At 42.2% G+C, this 21,541-nt stretch overlaps 1 protein-coding gene across 9 annotated transcripts in view; it reads right to left on the bottom strand.

The window, feature by feature from the left end:
• Positions 1-1,457: 1,457 nt before the first annotated feature.
• Positions 1,458-21,541, bottom strand: part of CDC27 (cell division cycle 27) — a 32,384-nt gene continuing 12,300 nt past the window's right edge. The window contains exons 5-20 of one of the 9 annotated variants that reach the window (XR_015184026.1): positions 20,840-20,937; positions 20,169-20,323; positions 19,842-20,056; positions 19,057-19,171; positions 15,508-15,623; positions 14,975-15,074; positions 14,495-14,702; positions 13,491-13,663; positions 12,067-12,219; positions 10,597-10,805; positions 9,794-9,911; positions 8,854-8,982; positions 6,984-7,058; positions 4,987-5,167; positions 2,038-2,834; positions 1,458-1,663 (exon numbers count right to left, since the gene is read on the bottom strand). Coding sequence is in view for 8 of the 9 variants with exons in the window: in XM_086477816.1 (XP_086333942.1) it covers positions 2,752-2,834; positions 4,987-5,167; positions 6,984-7,058; positions 8,854-8,982; positions 9,794-9,911; positions 10,597-10,805; positions 12,067-12,219; positions 13,491-13,663; positions 14,495-14,702; positions 14,975-15,074; positions 15,508-15,641; positions 19,057-19,171; positions 19,842-20,056; positions 20,169-20,323; positions 20,840-20,937 (2,146 nt within the window). In the remaining variant the exon portion in view is untranslated. Of the gene's footprint in view, positions 2,835-4,986; positions 5,168-6,983; positions 7,059-8,853; positions 8,983-9,793; positions 9,912-10,596; positions 10,806-12,066; positions 12,220-13,490; positions 13,664-14,494; positions 14,703-14,974; positions 15,075-15,507; positions 15,642-19,056; positions 19,172-19,841; positions 20,057-20,168; positions 20,324-20,839; positions 20,938-21,541 lie in introns of those variants that run through there. The other 8 variants (XM_086477816.1, XM_086477818.1, XM_086477820.1 and 5 more) reach the window with 8 other exon arrangements.

Here is a 21,541-nt window from a genome sequence, read left to right as displayed (position 1 = left end):
ACCCGACCCAAAGGACGTGGGGATGAGCCTGCTTTTAAAAGTAGTTTATTTGGATTTTCCACATCCTTTAATGAATCGCAAATATATTAACAGAAAAGACTTTTTTTTTTTTTTTCTCTAAGACTGTACAATTTTTGAAATAAAAAGTCAGGAAAAGCAAAAAAAAAAAAAAAAAAAAAAAAGGAAAAAAGACAAATTACATTGTTTCAATGCAAATAGTACACACCACACCCACACTTTGCATTTCTCCATAGTTCTGTTGTAAGAAAATGACGGTTCCCTAATTCTTTTCAGTGAACACACTTGCTCTAAGCGGGCTGCCAGAGGGCATTCATGCTTGCCGTCCTCCTCCCTGCCCCTCTTCAAAGAGAGCAACATTTTATTGATCAAATACTAATTTTGTGCATTTATTTCGAAGGTAAGATAGCAGCATGGTCGAAATGTTACTTGAGATTCTTGGGAAAATAAGAATCACTTTAAGGTACGATGTACATACAAAGCAAGGGACAGTTTGAGGCATTAAATCTTCCAGGCAGCACGAGCATCTTTTGAAGAGCCCAGCTGAACCGAGAGCTCCTTCCAGGGTGTTGGGAATTTTACTACAGTTGTTCACAATTTTTAGAGAGCAAAAGAAAAGGGAAAAAGCCACCTCATTCCCTGGATCTCCGCTCCCTGTTTCAACAACGGCGTTTGTTACGGAAAAGTCTGGAGCGTAGCACCTGCTTACTCCTGCTTTTTGCTCAGAAAATGCATTGGGAACCAAAGGGAAGGCAATTAACCCCGTGATCGGTGGCACTGACACAAGTGCTGCCCCCAGACCTTCCGCCGAGGGGCTGCTCCGAACTCCTCCTCGGGCAGGACGCGCTGGGAAGCTGCGCTCACGCTGCGGCTGGGTGGGAAAACCACGCCGGGAGGGAGCCGCGGGAGCACCGGGCGGGAGCTCCAGCATAGGCGCAGAGCAGCGCTGGGGGAATCCAAACCCTGGGTCTTCCTCGGGGAGGGAATCGCCCCAGAATAGCCAAGATTCCGCCCGCTGGAGGCAGCTGAAACGGGTCATGATTTTCCAGTCCATCCATCAACCTTCCAGACAGGAGCTGGGCAGAAATACGCGGTGGAGGCACAAAGCTCCTTTAATATATTCTCATTCCTCAGATTTTAGAAATTCCTTTTCACGCTACTGGGGGTGTTTAAGCCTATTTTTTACTGGTTAGCCTCCTACTTCCAAAAAAAAAATACATCAGAGAATTTTATTTCTGCTCAGCACTTGTGGATTATTTTGAAAGGATCAAGGTGTCCGTGTGGCTCTGCCCAGAGGAGAGGTGACAAAGATGGGCCCAGGGTAAGACAAGGGCAGAAGGCGAGACAGCGAAGTTCTAAAGGTGACTGAAAGACCCCTAAAAACCAGTACATTAAAGAAATAAAAAGACTATCAAGACTGATCACAACAAATATTGCTATGAAATTTATATCCTTCCCAATTTATTATGCATAAATTGCTCTTTAAACTGCTCGTATCACACACTTTGTCATCGCTGCATGAAGGGCACCAGCTCTGGCTGCAGAACGCTACAGAGAAAGAGAATTTGGACTCGTTAACGTGCCCCAGCTTCCTCCTCAGAGAAGCAGCCGCTGTAGATGAGAGACGTGTTCCTAGAGTGAGAATCTTAACAGTTTAAAAAAGAAGGAAAAAAAAAAAAAAAGACAGATAATTGCACATTTTTGCATCCTGCTTGGACCACACGTTACAACAGTTTTAAAAATGATACTAATCAATCTCAGACAATTATTTGATGCGTTTGACTAAGGTTGTGATTGTATTAAGGCTTCCACGGTCTTCCCAGTCTATCTGCTCAGAACCACGCACTCTGGATTAAGGGTTTGATGTTTCCAGGTTACAGTTATATCTACATTTCTCTCTTGATTTTGCCCTTTATTAATTTTTATTCTTAGAAGGGGAAGAACAAGTCAAGGGGTATATGAAAAAATGAAGCAAGGTGGTGCCGACTTGTCTCTTTGAAGCACAAAGTAAACACTGACCTTTCAGAAACTAGGTGAATAAATTAATTCTGGGGTAGAACACGAAAGCATTCCAGGAAAGCTTCGATTCTGCAATGTGATCCTCCTGCTACATTTCCTGCAAGTCTGCACTCTAAGCAGGGACACGGGGTATCCGCCGTGGTCTGACACGCTCCCAGGCCCGAGCACGTGCGTCCTGTTTGTTCACCGGAGACGCTGCAGCTTTAAGGTCATGTACATTCCCTGGCATTTAAGTTACACTACAATATGCAAAAGTCTTTTAACAGCCTGCATTTGTCAACACTGTCCTTGAAGAACTTGGAAATGAGGTTCAGCACTCTGCTTACCAAGAAAGAACCAAACTAAGACACATTTCTGGAAAAAGAACAAGACACTGCTTCATTAGTACTATCCCCACAGCTACTGGCTTCGTTACAGCAAACCACAAGTCTTTCTTCCATGATATTTTTCCAGCAAAGGGGAGTCCAAAAATAGCATTTCCTCCTCAGTCACTTTCATAAATGTCTAAGAGCCAACTTAGTCAGACTCGGTAGCAGCTGAATATTGCACTGCCATTAACTCGGTGTACAGTTTTCGTCTGGGTGGTGTACGCGTGGTGTCAGCGGAGAATAATGACAATGCTGGCTCAGTGACATGAAGACCCAGGATGCGAAGGAAGGGGAGAACACAACAGTACCAGTCACACACTCAAGCTCAGATACTGGCTTTGGGAGGTTAAAATTCATCACTCTCAACTGCGTGGAGCTGTGTGTCATCTGCATCCGTCATGCTGCTCTCTTGGGATTCGTCCGTGCCAACTTGAAAGAAAAAGAAACACAAAGTAGTCAAACGCTACGGGGCTGCTTCGCTACAAAGATTCCTCCACAATCCGCTCCAGAAACACAGCGGCAATGGGCTTGGGCTTCCCCTCTAAATGCTTTAAAGCCGCAAGGCTTTTCCCTGCCAGCTCAATGAAGTCTAAATCAATCATTTAGAAAGGAACGAACACGAAGTGCCTATTGGCAACACACGCTGCCGTGGTCATCTTCTGTGAAAGGGCTGACACCCAGTTAGGGAGGGATTGGTACAGAGGGTTCCCAAACTGCCCGAGGAGCAATTTAACCTTCCCACTCCCCCGAAACACTCAGGCTCGCATTAGCTACCCGCTGCGTTAGTGCCTCGTGACCACTCAACTTATAATCAATATTCAGTCAGTAGCGTCAGGCAGCCTCTACTCGCTCCCGTGACAAAGAACACCGTGTGAGCTGTGTGGTAAGAGCAGAGAGATGCCCTTTGAGTAAACCCATCAGATGGTTCTGATGCTGAAGGAGGACTCTGCTCGCCCAGCGCAGAGGATGGCCAGCCTAGAGCTTCCAGGAGAGCTGGAGCCCTCCTGCTGTTTGCACAAAGACAGCCTGAAAGGGAAAGGGGAAGCCCAGGGGTTGCCCTTAAACAGTCACCTTCTGTGCTTGTTAAACGAAGGCGAAGCTCGAAGGATGGCTGTTCTTCACACACAGCAACGCGACCCGGGTCTGCCTTCCGCAGCGCAATTTAGCACGTTAATTGTAAATTCCCAGGTGGTTCCACAGGGAGAAACAGAGACGCCTTTTACGGCTTTAATGTAATCGCAGGTTCCTGTACGATGGACTCAGCCAGGCCCACGCTGAGCCATTGAATGCACAAAAGGGCCTACACCAGCCAGCAGATTAAACACAACTCCCCCCCTCCGCCCTGTCCTACTTTTAGGATACATGTGCCAAGTAAACTAAAGTTATTCAGCTGAGACTGAAACTCTTCTGCACAGCCAGGGAAGCCAAACTGCTTACACACAGCCCAACTCTGCTTTGCTTTGTGCACGTTTATTGGACAGATTAAGTTGCTGGGGATTTTCTTTTGTTTGTTTTGGGGTGCTTTTTTTGGTGTGTGGGGGCTCTGTTTTGTGTTGTTGGTCGAGTGTTTCTTTTTTGTTGTTGGTGTTTTGGGTTTTTTTTGTTGTTGTTTTCTTTTTAAACTGCTGAGCAACACCCCAGCAGTACAAGGACTCTGTCTCCATCTCCTGGTCAGACACACGCTCAGCCCCCAGCGAGGCAGCATTCTAAGTCAGCCCAACCACAACAGCCAGGAGAGAAAAAAACTCTTGATACTTCAGGCAGTGCAGGGGAAGCTTCCAGGATTGAAAAGCACACACTGTAGACAGGATCAATAGAAGTCAACGTGACACACAGGAGGAAAGGGTGACAGCTTTTTCAGTTGAAGATGTAGAATTGCAGAACATAGCATACACCCAAACCTGCTGTATTTTCCTCTTTATAGCAAAAGAATTAAATTGCTTATTAGTATTTATTTTCTATCACTATTTCAGTCTGCATCAGAGGTCAATACTCATGACTACCCATGCTTCACAAAGCTGCCCATGCCTCATGGAACTCAAGCTCATAATAAAAAGAAGAGAAACCCAGGCCCTTCCTTTTTGTGGATCATTCCCAAGGAGTATGAGTGGTTTATTTTCTCTCGATTCAAATGAACCTGCTTCCATGACTTTTGTCAAAATCTACCTTTTGTGTTTTGCAGATCCAACATCCAGTTTAACTTTTGACAAAGCCTCTACAGACTATTTCAGTTGCCATTCAGTTACCTTGAAATGATTTGATGCTTCTGTGAGGGAACATTTGTGGCTCGGGGAACATCTGGCTCTCCTAGGATACTATCAGCCAGCCACGATTTGTATGAATTTACAGTAGTCATTATCTCTGTCCTACCCCATCTACAGATTCTAAAGAAACGTCACAATCCTTTACTTCATGCTTACTGTAGGAAACATAAATGAATTCTTCTGAATTAAGAACGTCTGGAGGTCTCACTTGCCGAGCAGCGAGGTCAAGCAGCACGTTCCACTTCTTAAAACTGGGATTCTTCCTACCACCTAAGTGGAAATACCTCCTTGAACGACAAAGGGTTGGGAATACAAACCTGATTCATAGGGGTAACATTCACTGATTTGCTCTTCTTGAGTTATCGGCTCCTCATCATCTGGAAGGTAACGTTTATCAATGGCCTCTTTAATCTGGTTATTGGCTCCTTTGGGATCTAAGTCCATCGCCCATGAGAAATTCATTAGGGCCAAATGCGTCTGACCCAGTTTTTTATAAACCTAAAATAAAAGCATAAAAGGCTACATTTACATGAAGTGGCTACTTGAAGGGTCAGACAACAAACATACCGAGCCAGTGAACTGACAGACTCTGTGAAAAGCAACAGAGGGTAGATGTGAAAGCCTTATTACAAGAGTCTCAAGGGAAACAGCAAATATGTGTAGAAAGAATGAGCCAATGTTTCTATTTAAGGCTCAAAACCATTACACTAAACTAGCAGCTGACAGATTCAAAACCATAAGGAGGTGGATCTTCAGATACAAATGGAAGCTTTGGAACTTTGCAGCAGGGTGGTGCAAAAGCTATCAGTGTCCAGGTTTTGTTGGGTCTTACCCCTCACCACTCTTTCAATTTCTTGAGTCACTGTAACCCCAAATTTACTTGTGCTCAGGAAAAGTCCAAAGTCTGAGATTTCTAATGTCAGAGGCCCAGAGAATAGTCTGGGGAAGTATCTCCATGTGCACACATTAATCTTATACTCTTCCCTACAGCTCTCACTGAGGACTAGCAAAGGCAGGACACACTGTTGGACAAATTTGGATCTGCCTCAGCACGGCCGTTCTTACACCCTCAAGTGACATTTTAACTGTCATTGGCAGATGGAGAAACTAACAGGGCATGAAGTGACGCCCAGCTTGGCCTGCTGAAATGACAGGCAACGATTTCACGACAACACTGCGCTGCAGAATCCAGCCCACATTGTACCTGCTTCGTCACCGCAGCTTCCACTGAAGCTCTCCTTACTGCTGAGGACAGAGGAGCAAGTAATTTATCTGTGTGAAGCATTTAAACAGTGAAGGTACTTAAGTTTGTCAAGAAATTGCAACTAAAGTCAATCTAGAGGCCCAGCTACTCCTGGACAAATACCAGTCAAGAAATTTCAGCACAAATATTTTTACCTCTCTCCAGTTTAAAAAAAAAAATAAAGAAACGTGGCTGATGATGAGTTATCCAGTGCTGTGCTAGAGGTGAGCTGCTCTGTTGCCTCCTCATGAGCAGACACCCCACAGAAGAAGAAAGCTGCAGAACTTCCTTAAAGCACATTAGCAGGGATGGTGAGGAAGGAGGATTTCTACCAGATTACTTTTCTCTGGCATTAAACGCAAAGAAGGCTGGAATGCAAACACAGCTGACAAACTAGTCATATCTTTTCCTGTCCTACTCTACTAGCCTCATTTCAAACCAACAGCCTTCTACAAGTCTCTTGGGGAAGTTGTCAGCTGAAAAGGACATTGAGGCTATTGATGGAGACTTCAGAGTATTCTACAATTACTCTCTGTTCAGCATTTTTGATACAATACATTAGAATGGGATTCAAGATTTTAATAGCTACATGATCTGGTCTATCCCTCAAATTTTTAGGATTTCCACTGATCACATCATTGCCATCGTATTGAATCAAGCCTTGAGAGAGTTCCATTCCAAGGGAAAGATATATGCCTGTAGGCACAACCGCTGTATCTCTTTTCAGTGAAGTATCTTTATCAGGATCAATTTCTTGGGTTTTTTAAATTAATTATCTTTCAAGTTGACAGTGGTGAAATCAAAGCAGGCAAAGAATAACACTGGCTTGGGTTATTTTTTCCTTGGTTTGTTTCAAAGACAGCTGAAGGCTGCTCCAGTAATAACTGTCTTTTGCATTTAAAAGCCAACACATAATAAACCCGGGAGCAGTAAACCTTATTTAAAGCTCTGGGAATTTTCAGAATACTGCTCCAAATGGAAGCAGCTTAGTGACAGGCATCACATTTTCTCATTAGGCGTAGAGAACAACAGAAACCAAAGAACTTATGATCACAGCTAAGTTTTACTTACCTTTCCTATTAAAAAGTAAACAAGAGACTCTTTGGGAACAATCTGTTTCAGTTCTTCAAGTTCTTGTAAAGCAGACTGCAAAGGAAGAAAAAAGAAAAAAAAGAGCTTAGTGAGTACAAGCCAGCAACAGTTCTGACATCACTGAACTGTGATGTAGCGCTCATGGACAAAAAAACCAACCTCCTGGCTTTTACATGCAGTATATTCCATCAAGAACAATAGTACAATCTCCGAGGAGCATCTAAAATTCCTTTCACGGCAGCTTCTCATTTAAAGGCTGCAGCATATTCTAGCCCCACCATCACAGAAGTAGAGCAAGTTTATTGGGCTCTGGTCTCCTACAACATCCAACAACTCCGCGATAAAATGCCCCCGTCACAGCCAGCCAGGCGCAGAAGACAAGCCGCTGACAGCGGGCACTGCCTGTAGTACTCTGAGCTTCTGAAAAAGTGAGAATATCGATGTATTTTGGGCTGGAGGTACTGCTCTCCAGCTTATGCTTTTGAAAGGTTCTGGTTTTAGATATGTAACTGCGTCGTTTTACAAATGACTGTGTTTACACATGACATTTCAAGTCCAAAGTATTTAGCGAAACTTCTGCTTTACTTTTAAACTAATTATTGACACTAGAACAATTTATCCTGCTGTGACAGTAACCTGGCATTATTAAGAAATCCTACCTAAAAAAATTTTAGTCTGCAGTTAGAAACAAAACTGGTTTTAGTTATAAAAATTTCCATTCAACCCTCCAAAACTTATTCATGCGAAGACAATTTCAAGTTGGGGCTTGCCACACAAACGGGAGTGTAAATCTACATTTATTTACCTAACACTAGCCAAATTTATCACACTACCAAAATTCTCTTGGTGCTAAAAACCAAAACATTTCATTATGTTTTATGTAGTTTATGTGAACAGCGTAACTTTAGTCTCACAAGTCTCAGCTTGATAAAGAATAGAGTCTGAATGTTTTATTTCCTAATAAAACATCACTCCACCGTGATCAACAAATTCCTTCAGTAGCGCAGGGGCAATAGGACAGTGGACTATTAGATTTATTTTTTTTCCCCTCTTGTATTTATCCTCTGCTTTTAAATTTTAAAAAACAATCTACGAATCAGCACTTCATTAAGTCCTTAATCTTAATATATTTTATATTTAATTGGTTCATTATGAATCTTCAAAAAAAAAAAGTTCCAGGTAAAGCTTTCCCAGAAACGTGTGTGCACATGTAAAGGAGCAAGGTTTCAAAAGCCAGATTGCAGCTTGTCTTCTGCGGCCAAAAAAAAACAACCCAAAACAAACACCAGGCCAGAGGACAACAGTCACTGGAAAGCCAGACTGTGGGAAGGTCTTTGCTCATTCGAAACAGGGTACAGGTCAGCAGGGGATCAGACCAAAACTGCTTAGCTGCTTATTTTTCACTCTGTAGCACAGCCTTTGAAATAGCTGGTTCTTACGGCGGCAGTCGGTTAGGGAGCAGTTTGCTGGGCCTTTTTTTAGTAATTTAGCATAAACTCAGGACGATACAGCCACGTGTCAGTGACAGCTGCAATAATTTCCTCTTCTTTCCTTTCTTTTTCCAGGGTCGGACTAAAATACTGATTATTAAAAACGCATCGCCAGTTGGCCCCAGATTTTATAACAATACAAAAAATTCAACATCGTTCCCTTCGCGAAGGTGGGTGGCCCCTGTCGAAGCGAGTGTTTCACGTTAGCCTCTACGAGATGGGCCGATGCCTCAGGCTCTTCCTGCAAGCCCTGATGCTACCCAGTGCTGGCCTGTAAACACTGAGGTTCCAGGGCACCCCTGTTCCCAGCTGCAGCAGTTTAAAGATCACTGAGGGCGTCTGCATGTACCCAATCCTACCTTGTACTTTTCATTCGCAAATAATACAGAAGCTCTATGGAATTTGCATAGCGGGTTCTTGGGGTCAATGTTAATAGCTTTGTTTAAAGTATCCAACGCCTTTTCAGATTTTTTCAGTGCATGCTGGACCTATTGTAGAAAGAGAACAATTTGAAAAGCAAAAAATCACAGCTCATCTGCCAGACAAAATCCATTTGACTACATTTACTCACAATCAGTTCCTTTAAAAAAGTTATTTGTCCAGTTCTAGACCAAGTCTTAGCAAGCTTTCCTAACTTCACCTTGGCCCATCTCCACCTCGAAACATTCTCTCCACCCAACGGCTTACAGAAATCATTTAACCTTTGGCCAGGAGTGAACTCAACGCCTTTCTCTGTATCTAAGTGAGAAGCAGCCACTATCCCTGTAGAATTTGACACGGTTTTTGCTGCCACACAGAAGGCAAACGAACGCCAGCATCCATCACACTTCCACAGCCTTCAGTCACCACCACAGATATCAGAGAACTGTGTCCCGACTTTGTAAGCAAAACTGGTGCCTCGGCATTTTACAGAACTGGAAGTGCTGGTCCAAGTGCCTGCCACAGCAGCTAAAACCCAGTTGATTTCTTATGCATTAAGTATAAAAATCCCCTAGAAATACTCCTTCCACATTAGTATCTGCACACAGTCTTGATCTTCGTATCACTCCTATTTTGGCCAACTCAAACATGACCCAACAGCGTAACTTCACTACAGGCCACAAGTAGTTTGGAGAGAGAGGGTTTCTTTTCTGACACATGAATCCCGTGGTTATTCATTCATATGACACTTATGCTCCAGCAGGCACTCTGAACTTGTTGGGCTTTTTTGCTAAACACGTTCAGAATGGCTTTTCTACTGCAAACAAAGTACAGCAGCAGATTAAAACACAAGGACAGAGTTAAGTGCAATCTACTTACTACTCCGATGTGACACAGTAAGACTGAGCTCTGAGGATTGATATCAAGTGCTTTTTGGAAATGCATTTCTGCTAGACTGAATTTTTCCTGTTTGTAGTAAATCATTCCCAACCCATACCTGCAAGCAGAAAAACAAATCTGTTAAGTAAGCCTGTATTCTAACCAAACTAGGCTTTGTCAGTGAGCATCACCTGGCAGAAATGGTCTATAGACTTGCCAACCCCATCCAGGGTGGGAAATGATTTCTTGTGGGGAAAAAGCTATGTCTAGAATTATCTTGGTTTTTTTTTTTTCTCAATTAGTTTGAAGAATTAATATCCAATACACAGGAAGACTGCCTACACAGCTACAAAGTTAAAAGCACACAGAAGTTTCTCAAGACTCGGTGAGTCACACTAGCAGATCTAACTTTTACTGCTTTATAGGTATTTTCTTTTCCCCACAGGAAAAGCTGTAAGAAACTTGACTGTATCCTAAGGTATAAAGGGGCAGATCTCTCATCTCTCCAACTGCAATTGAAGAACAATGAACTAGGTGCACGACAAGTGCTGGACAGAACAAAACAGCTGGGGTAATACAGCCAGGAAGATCAATGGAAACCAAAAAAGGGCCAATTTTTTGCTCTCCTTGTGGAAGTAACTGTTTAATAAACAGATGAGGCCCACATCTGCTGCAGAAACAGCTTTGCTCTCTTCTGAGAGAGAAGAGTGGTAGGGAAACGACAGCAGTGGCAGCATCCAGGAGATATTCTCCAACAGGAGTTCTGCATCACGTGCAACAGGAGGGGATGAAGCAAAACTTACCATGCATTATAGTGTCTAGGGTTGACTCTGATTGCATTTCTAAAACAAGCTAATGCTTTGTCTAGTTCTTCTGTTAACACAAATTCGTGCCCCAACAGGGTGTAGGCATAAGCATAGTTTGGATCAACTTGAATGGCTCTCTGGAAGAACTTGATGGCAATGTCATGCTCTCGTTGCAAGCTGAAACAGTTTCCTGCAGCACACCACGCCTAGCAAAAACAGCAGGGCAAGATTAGCACGCTTTTTTGCAACTCACAGTAACTATGTTTGAGCTGAACAGATTTTTTCCATACTGATTTACATAATTACATATAATTTCCTCCTAGATTAAAAAATAACAACAATAAACCAACAGTTAGTTAAGTCTCATTCCTGAGAGGCAGATAGGCCTAAATACACCTTATAGCTAGACAAGCTGAAGCACAGAAATCGAGAGCCTAAGGACACCCAACAAGTTTGTGCCAATTAGATACTTCGATGACTAATGACTAAAGCTTTTGAGGCTGCTGAAAAGGCTAGAAATAAAACATCTTAGATACTTAAGAATAATGAACATTCACTTTCACTCTTCAGCTCCCTCCAACTGACAAGTCTGGAAATCTACAGAGCAACAATTTTAGCAGCAACCTTCCTCTTTCCCTCCTGCTCAGCAACCAGCATCACGACTGTAAAGCATCACAGCCCAGGCTCCCTTGCTCTCCCAAACTGTTAGCACCACTGTCAAATTGCATAACTGTTCTCTGCTCCTTGTTATTAGAATCTACATTTTCTTCTCTCCAGACTATCTTACTACAACTACCAACTGCTTCATTGGTTTTGATTTTTCCACTATTAGGCAAGATAACAAGACAACATAAACAGGATTCTCTCCAACAACAACAACAAAAAAATCCCAATATAATCTACAGTTTTCTCAACTCCATTAAGAACACATTTAGAAAGACATACATTTATTACTTTCACTGTGGCATCCATCAAGAGATGCCTGGCTTTTTGCTTATCACGACTTTAAGCTACCATACACTCCGCAGTTTAATGGACTTTGGCATAAAAGTGTGCAAATTATGTCTGAAAACAATTTCTAGAGCAAATATATTTTAAGTGCCAGTGAATTAACTACAGTAATTAAAAGGTGGTACAGGAAAAAAGACACTCCTTATCTTGGCAGCCGTAGGAGTGACTGACTGACTAACCCCTGATCTTCCTGGATGAATGGTGCCAATGCAAATTGAAATAACCAGATAAAAGGTTTCAACCTGTTCCATGTAAGCTGATATTCCAATTCTAAGAAGCCATTTCAGGCATCAGCAGTTCAACAGGCAATCCTGCCCCCTCCCTCTCCCTTTTTGCTATGCAGTTCTCTCAGGAGAATACACTTCGACTAGACTATAGCTCAGAGCTTTGTTCTGAATCATTGATTTTGCCACATACAGTTACCCTCTTCTCATTCAAGACCGCAGCATTTTATACCTCTGGTGAGTTTTTATCCATGTCCGTCAAATCCTTGGAGAGAACTGAAAGAGCAACATCTTTCTGCAGATGCCACAGCGTAGTTGAATAGATCTCCATGCCTTCTACTCTGTAGTTTTCGATCCTCCTTACTTCTGAAAATATTCTCTCAGCCTAAGAACAGAAATTAAACTTTAAACAAAATCCCACCCACCAAAGCAGAGCACATGGGTCAAGGTTAGAAGCCTCACCTGTCCACACCGAGCACCCTCAGGGCTTTGCCCGGGTAGTACGCAGAGCTACAAGCCCCATAATTTCCCCTTCAAGCGAAGGAAGGGACTATACCCCAGTACAGGCAAAAAGGTTACCCACAAAATCAGAAAAAAGCGTACTTTTCTGGGCCAGTTACCATTATTAGCTATTCTAACAGGTGACAGGTATTATGCTCATACCAGACACCGTGCATCATAATTACAAGGCAAAAGGAAACATGACAATGTCCGCAGTACCCAGGGCAGACCCAGGGCTGGGGGTGTGGGTAAGCACGTGACACCACATATCTGTGCTTTACTGTCGCTCGAGACAGCTATGCTGCTTCTCAACAGGTCACTAATGAAGTCCCTGACGTACATATTTATTTCAGAAACTTCAGTTCCAGCTCAGACCATCAAAGCAGCGTCACGAGAAGCCCAGCGTTAGGAAGCCCGTGGGGTCTGCAGCCTCAGTTTTCAAAACAAACTATCGGGCAGCACAATGTGCTCCAGCTCTAATCAGACTGTGGGTACAGTGTAAAAACAGCTTCTGAAACCTCCTGCACTTGTCTCCTGCACACAATCTGTCAAAAAGTGTTTTAAAAAACTCCTGAGGAAATGGGCACATCAGCTGTCAGGACAGCAGTGACAAGGAGCGGTAAACTGCTGGATTACCCTTAACCACTCGACTTGTTTCTGAAGGAGTGTGACATCACCTCAGCTGCGCCAACGCTGTCATTTCTGAGGCTGCAAAGGAAACTAGATCATCGATGCGATCTGTGTCAACCACAAAGGGCAACAGAAGTTTTTGCTTTTAGCACTCAAATTGTTTCAGTGATCTCATTTTTAGAACTCACTGTTTCAGTGATCTAATTTACAACACTGCAGTACAGACAATTGCATCAGCGCAGCTGAGGGTGAGGACAGGGAGAGGCAAGGAGGAGACCCCAATGGTTGGACGCAAGAGGAAATAACAGTACAAGAAATCTGAAGTGGCACTCAGCTTCCTCAGGAAAGCTCAACGACTACTGATGCAGATTCAAGATCTAAATCCACTCCAGGTACAACTTTTACGTTTACACAGTTATCTCAACTGTAAACGTCCCTGAGCTTTTGCAGGAAGTCTGCAGGTTTTCTGCGAAGCTACGCAAAATAAAAGTGGAAAGAGTAAGACCCATCCCACACCGTTCCTACCTGCATATACTCTGCAAGTTCGAAGTAAGCTCTCCCAATTTGGCACAGCACCCAGCCAGTGTTGTAGTGGTGGGATGGCAAATGGCTTAAAATACTTATCGCTTCTTTGCAGTTGTACGAACACAAGGCTAAGTAACCTTTCCCCATGTCACGAAGAAGGCTCATCAAACCTTCTAGGAGAAAAATACAATAAATAAAAGTGGCAAAAAAAAAAAAGACAGCCATGACTTATTTACTTGAAACTGCTAATCCCAAAAGCCCTTCATCGTGGCAGGCACCGCTCCTGAATTTGCTTATGATCTTCTGGGAGTTCCCAAACACAGGCTTACGGACTCTCAGGCACAATACTCTAAACATCAACCTTTGTACTGGAAGTCAGACAGTAACGACCTCCTAAGCCAGCAACGGAACGCTCAGGAACAGAGAAACTCCAAAGTTAGGGCAACTGGAGTTCTGTGTTTACAGCAGCTATTCAGACATTGTGTTAGCTCTGAGCAGAGTTTCCACATGTCTGGTATCCACGGATACACCTTCTTGCTGCCTGGAAACATTATTGAGCCAAAAGAGAGGAATTCAGCAGTCTGTCTAGGATTTTCTGACAATCTGAATAAAGACTCGGTTTTAAACAAATGGGAAACAGGAAGGGAGAACAGACACATAAACATAAAAAAGTTTTGAGGAAGGATGACTGGGTTACTCATAGCTCCTTTGAATCAGTTTCCAAGGGCCTTGCCTGAAAATATTTTAATCATTCGTGAGGACCAGAGCCCGCAAGATATATCTGCTTACAACCAGCCACTTGTTACTACTTCTTCACGTGTTCTTTTAAGTTAACTAAAAGATACTGAATTCAGTATCTTTCTAATTACACAAAGGTGATAGCTGCAGGCTAACTGAAACAAGAAACAAACACACACTGGAGCAAAAACGTTTTTTTCATTCAACCTTAAAATACAGATTTACGAAGTTTTACTCTACTACAGTCCAGTAGCGTTCAAACAGACCTGCTGCTGCCTTCTGTAGCGTAAAAGCCTGGATCTGTGGTGCAACAGTGGAAATTTTCCCTTCTGAAATGATGGAAGAGTCCAGTTTGGTAATTTCCAAACTGTCATTTAAGTTTGGTTGAGTTATTCCTCCCTTATTTGTTTTACTTTTTGTTTTTCTGTTTGGAATCTTAGGTGGAAACTTCATTTTTAGTTTTTTGCTATTTTCCTGCAAGCAAGAAGAGCAAGAGTTACATTACAGAAGTCTTTAGATCGAGGTAACTAAACATGGAAGTGAACTGTGTCAGATTCTACCTATGCCTCTTTGCAGCCGATGCCCAGCCGTTTGACTATTCATTTAAGTACACAGACACTCAGTAACTTCACTGAAAATGTTTAGCAGTTCACTTTTAAACAGCAAACGTTCACATTGCCTACCTACAGTCCGTGAGTACTCCCACAAATGTCCCACAAGTCCGTAAAACACAGGAAGTTTGTTACCTTTGTTGTAGAGCTATCACTAGTAAAGAGGCGAGAGCTTCTTCGAGGCAGTGCATTTGGTGGAGCAGCAATTGTTGGGCTCAATACCTGAGGTGTAGTACTGAAAACAAACAGCACATTAAAAAAATGGAGCAAAGAGCTTCAGTTTAACAAAAAACATCTTTTATATTGGCTTTAAACAAAAATGCTCAAGTACTGTAGCACAGATATTCCCATTCCAAGAGATGAAAAAACATAAATCTACCTGTTGCATGTCAAGAACACGAGCAGAATTTCCTTCCAGCTACTTTTTCATTTACTGATGAAATGGTATAATTGCACAGGAGATTTAAAACAGACAAACCACCACACACGAGCTTCCTACTTAGCCCTTGAAGTTATTTTACCTAACAAAAAATACACTTGTTCCTCATCCGAAGAGGAATTCTGCAGGAACACCCACACAGGTTGGGCAAATAAAGTGTCAAATTCCTTCAAGAAAGGAGATGGAAAAAGGTAATACCAAGATGATTTTTTGTGTTTTTTCCCCCTACCTTGTCTGTGGGCCAGAGCTCTGTGTTTGTGCAACAAGAATTGGAGTGACTTCCCGGCTATTTCCGCTCTGTGAGAAGACAGATTTTGTTCCAGCTTGGCTTATCCTGCTGACAGTCTGCATAACACAAAGTTTCTACAGGTTTGTTATTATGTCACTAAGATGTCTCAATCTCTGCTATATCAAACCAAATCCATTCTGCCTATCAAACACTCCACAAAGGAGGATAAATATAGGATAAATACAGATTCTTCCAATAAAGGGTGAGGGTCGTCCTCCAAGGAGCACCCATCAAAAGCATTTTTTTCTACCTGTTAAAACACCAGTAACGCCAAGTCTAACAACTTCATGCACATTATTTGAGAGATATAGAATCTCCATCTAGTGGCAAGAAACTGTATCTTAAGATGTTTGTGCAAGAATAAAAGATGTTATATTTAAAGTTCCTTCACCACAGAAAGCTGTACAAAAAACCCCAACCACAGAAAGAAAAGGATTTTTCAGTTCCCATATGACAACCACATCCAGAAGCCAGGCACTATTAACACCTCACTGCGGTGCTCACTGTACACCCGAGCCTGCCACTGCCCTGTTCAGCAAACCTGTTCATAGCATAAATCACTACTGAATCGTTCCTGCACGAGCCTTTGGAGCAGACAGAGCAATAAACTGCTTCACCAAAAAGGGACCTGCATTATGCAGCATAGAAAGTAAATCCACAGTCAAGTTAACACCAGGCAGCAAGTTACTGCACGGCAGCTGAGCAACGCTTTGTGTGTGCACCCACATTTCTGTTCTGGTACCTTTTATTTGCCACAGGTTACAAGCATGTAATACGACTCAGCACCAAAACATTGTCTTATATTTTCACACATCTTCAGAGCGCCAAAATGTGCGCTTTGACACCTACCCTGGCACAGCTGAGGTGTGGGAACTTAGAGCTGTGATAACCTGACTGCGAATCTGAGACCCAAGGAACGAGTACAGATAGAAATCAGTTGTCTGATGTGCAGACCTCCTACAAAGGATTTGGAACAGGTCCTCCCCTCCCTGCCTTTCAAAGAAAGCTTAAGCCCTATCTTTCTGCCCACTCCAGGGACACTGACGTCCAACTCTGTGATGGCTGTTCGGAAGAGAGGTTCTTTAAGACACTAGAAAACAGCAAGTGGGATCAATGACAGCACAAGCAACACCAGTTTATGTCTATCTGACTTGTGTCCTGTCCTTCCCTTCTCCGTTTCTTTGTTATCAGGGGACAGTTGAGGCGGCCAGCACCCTCGCTTGCCCACTCACATAGGAAGCCTTTGGATTCATCCTAATGTTTCATTCATTTACGTAACTGTTTCCTAGGAAACTGCCTCCGTTAAGTCATGCACATTCGAGCCCCAGCTACACTAAACCTTTTCTAACTGGGTAATTTGAAGAGCAGAAGCGAAACTGGCCAAGTAATTATTTGCATTGGACAACACATGCATCAGAATCCTAAACTGTTTATTAAAATATATTAAATATTTGTGTTTAGGCAGCAGGGATTAGTGAAGTTCACAGCTGGGTGCTGCTGTGCCATACTAGCAAAGCAACAAAACGCAGCAAATATGTCTTGATTCCCCAAAGCCTTTCACCTATCGTGTAGCACACACGTGAGACTAAGGGCAGGTGAGTACCACGCTGAAGAGCTGCACTTTGCTACTTCCATTCCTCACCCATGAAAGTTTACCTTCCTACCTAGGCACAACTGATCACAAACCACTGTGTTCAACTGCACTGTGGAAAACTGGTTGGTCCTGAGCAACTACAGGATGGGAATGGGATCAGCCAGACAAAGCACATCTCTAGCAGACTGTTTTAGCACAGTCCAGCCCCAACAAAACACAAGACTAAAAAAAACTGACAGAAAGTGTTGCAGTAATGAGATGTCTAGAGAAAGGCTCCCACAGTGGCTCACACAAGGAGATTCCAGAGTTCCCAGTCACAGGCTTCAAAAGACCATCCAAAGGGGAAAAAAAAAAACCCAGTTATCTGCTTACTGGCTTTTATTCTTTTAAGTATTGGGCCAATGAGAGAAGACAAACACAGTTTTTAACAGCTCCCAGGTTTCACTTACAGAACGGCACAGCAAGCTGAGCACCAACTGATTTGTCCAGAGCATCAAGTTGGAAATTCAAGTTCTACTTTTTGAGGAATTCAACACTATTACTTGCACTGAGTTTTTATTTTAAAGAGTTGGCCACCTACAAAACACTAGCGTCCCTCATGCAACTTTCGGATTTACTAAAAATACAGGGAAAAACCCTCAGATTTTTTGTTTTTAGAAAGGAACAAATGGTTCTTCAACTGTCACCAACATTCCACCTCTCATTTATCACTATGGCAACAATGGCAGTTTCTTACAGAGTAAAAAAGACAATTTTTAGTTTCCTCTGCACAAGACTTCGCCAAGTGAAACAGCACCATTCTACCAGTCAGCCCTCCACCGACCGCCAGCAGTATTTCGATTGCTCTGTAAGCTAGAATTCAAGAACTGCTTGCAAGAAAGCAGTAGCTTCAGCTCACTTGAGGCTTCTAGGGTTATGCGAAACCCTGAAAATACATTAATTTTAAAAAAAAGAAAAACAACAAAGTGAAAACTGCAAGTTTGGGCTGTCTTCAGACTCCACCTTGCACACCGAAAAGTTACGAATCCTTTGTGGCTTGGAAGCACCAGCCTTTGTACATTCCTCTGACAGCAGATGGACAGAAGATACAGCACCTTCCTCAGGGTGCCTCTAGCAACATCAGCTGGGCAGTCTGCACAGGCCTGTGCATTTTGGGTGGGGAAAAAAGGGCTTGTTTTAATTAGCACTAAAAAGACTACTGCTTATCACTACAAAAGTTGAGAAAACAGAAGTCTGTTTTGTAGCCAAAGGAAGGGACACAATAAGCTGAAAACTCTTTATAACGCAGCCATCTTTACTTGTGGAATCGTGGTTTTTTTCCTTGCTGCCACATTTGCTTAGCTGAAAAGATTTTCAAAATAAAAAACACTATTGAGGCTTTAGAAATACTTGTTTCAATCTAACAGACTATTCTACAATGAATTTAACTTTAACCAACACTTCAGAAAAGTAAAAAAATTTTGTCAGGGAAATACCTGACGAGCTGCAGTCAACTTAAAAATAAACTGTTCCCTGCACCCCCAACCTCACCACCCTGTAAATATACATAAGCTGGTGAACAACATTTTATTTTGCTGCATTAAACAACAGTTAGTAAGAGCCAGCCCTTCTTTGTTTTTGTGGTTGCCCCCCAACTCTCTAGACAAATTATACACAAATTTAATTCTCACTTAATTGGTTGTGGAAATGGTTTGGGTTAAAGGAGACTGCAACCAGTTCCACAGAGAAATTGTTTTTCAAACCACATTTTGTAAAACAGGGGGTAAACTGGGTTCTCCCACCGTCAGCACAGTTCAGCTCACATGCAATGTTTTTTCATCTGCATTATGGATTCTTCTTTACGTCACTGCAATGTCACTCATCGAACAGCAATCATATCCCAGAACACAAGATACCTTCTTCGAAGGTGCTCCTGTGGATGGCACATCAATTACAGAAGAAGAGTTTGTGTAGTTTTGTAAATACGATCCATCTCCAGGGCTTGGGGTTTCTAGTGGCAAAATTCCAAAGCTGAGAACAAAACAAAGGGGAAGGGTCAGCGTTTGAATGTCAGACCATGAGAGCTGGCCTGATTCTGTTGTTAAAACAGAGGTCAACTTTATTTCAGAACTACTTCATTGATTTATGTTAACCCTCCAGTATTTTACTATCCCCATCTAGAAAAGACCCTTACAGAAAATATTCTTATTCCCGAAACCAAACAATACAGAACTTTCTTTGCCTGCCTGTGTAAAAACTAAGACACAGACCATCCAAGTATCAATGGCTTGTAACATAGTGCCGTTTAAATAAGCATATAGGAGAGACCATATATTTACAGGGTCTTTAGGAGAGAGCTATTCTTCAAGACATGTGCTTAAGAGTTTACTTCAGAGAGAAACGTACTCCTTTAAAGACTTTTCCAGCGTGAACATCACAATAAGCAACACACTGAATCAAGAGGTTCTCTCTTCTAATCAGAAATACCAACTGCTTGTTTAAAAAACAGAAGGGATGAACACAAGAACCGAGAGCAGTTACTGAAGTTGTTTAGCTTTTGCTTCTGCAGCATTATTTATAACACACTATCAACACGTGTGTTCGAGTAGGCTGTGCGGCACCAGACAGCTCTCCTGGTTCAAATCCCAAACGTTCTCAACAGCCAACTTCTGTCTACAGCTCTGCTATCTCAAGGACTTACCTTGGAGTTAGTGGGCTCAAAGATGTAGGTCCCCCCAGTAAGCTCCGCCCAGTTTTTGGTTTATTTTGAGCCTGTTTAGACAATATGGAAGTTCCTGACCCAAGAGGGACAGAATCTGGTGAAATTACAGCCGAGTCAATGTAAGACATAGAAGAATCCGTGTTCAAGGAGGAATATTTTGAATTGGAGGATTCTAGGTTGATTCTATTCAACTCCTGAAAAATGGAAGGCAGCTGTTAAGATACCCACGCAGCGTAGTTTCTAATTAGCATTTTTCAGTTAAGCTGGAAAGACTGCTTTAAATACAATTATTTTAGCAAAACTCACAATTGTGTCTTGCGGCGTTTCCATCAGGACAGTCTCAGGCTGTCTGTGGGATATGTTGTGATTAGATACCAATGTTGTGCAAGTGTTAGGCAGACAGCTGCTGAAGTTCTGTAAAGATGTTAATTTAAATGTTTGGTCGGGGTCTGGTTTTTCACCTGTGAGATTGGAAGGAGATTTAAACAGAGTTATTCCTGAGTCTATATTCAGTCTGAAACAACGAGGACAGGGCACAAAGCATTTTAGAAGGGGTGCGTTCTTATTTCACTGTTCTAATACCTCTCGCGCTAAATCGGAAGTGCTTTTCCACTACAAAACTCTGGACAATCAGTTTTATGAAAAAAATAGACTTGCTTTAAGTTATTCTCAGAAGCATAGTTTCTAAGCATCTACTAACTATAGGTTGAAAAACATATGGTACTGTTAAATCAAAAAATGGGTAACTAGTGAAAACGGAAGAAAACGGGACAAAAGCTCTCAAGACTGGCAAAGCATTTTAAAATGCATTATTGCTCACGAAACCACTCCTAAAGAATCCTGCTGGCATTTTCCTTGCTAGTTCTAAACAAGGAGTAAAATAACCCTTGCCACAAGGGCGATGGCAAATCAGAAAGCGTGACATAACCAGAAACGTAGAAAACATCTTCACTAGTAAAACAGTTCTGCAGACTTACCTATTTCACATAGTGATTCAAAAGGGGACCAGAGGAAAGGATTTAAACTAAGGCTCTTTTGGTAACATTCTGATCCTTTGGCAAGCCGGTCTGTCTTGCTGCAAAAAGTAACAGTTTATAGGGAAACTTGAGAATTGCACTTTTGTTCAAGATAGCTTTCCAGAAAAGGAGTTGAAAAACAAAAACATGTTGAGAGTCACAGCAACATTCCTCCTTTTTTCAAGCCACAGAGTAATACTGAGATCTTTTGAAGTTTTTGACATATTTAGACTCAGATGAAAGTTACTTAGACACAGTCCGCCAAAAAAAAAAAGTTACATAAGCACTAGTATGAGAATTTTTGTTTTAGAAAGATTTTTTTGGTTTTTTCCAAACAGCAACCTGATTGCCAGCCTACCAGCCATTTTAAATGTTTATGGATAATACTTTTGAATCTAAATTAGGGGCTAAACCGAACATCTAAGCGTCTGGCTACAAACATAGCTTCTTCTGAAAGCTTCGTATGCTCTGAAATAAACTCTTCTTTTTGAGAACAGGTATACTAGGGAAGAATCCAAGAACCCCACTATTCCTCTTCAATCTGTTTACATTTACTGAAACCTTTCTCGTATCTGGGCAAACGCAAACCACAAATTTGTAAAGTTATTCTGACTGGCAGTTCCCAAAACTCTCATTTGAGGGTTATAGCCCTACATCTGCCAA

This window comes from Leptosomus discolor, chromosome 25, assembly GCF_034619465.1.
Source record: "Leptosomus discolor isolate bLepDis1 chromosome 25, bLepDis1.hap2, whole genome shotgun sequence".
NCBI classification, from domain to species: Eukaryota; Metazoa; Chordata; class Aves; order Leptosomiformes; family Leptosomidae; genus Leptosomus; species Leptosomus discolor.
Note: the sequence above shows the minus strand (reverse complement) of the source record. Positions and strands in the feature narration are given on the sequence as shown.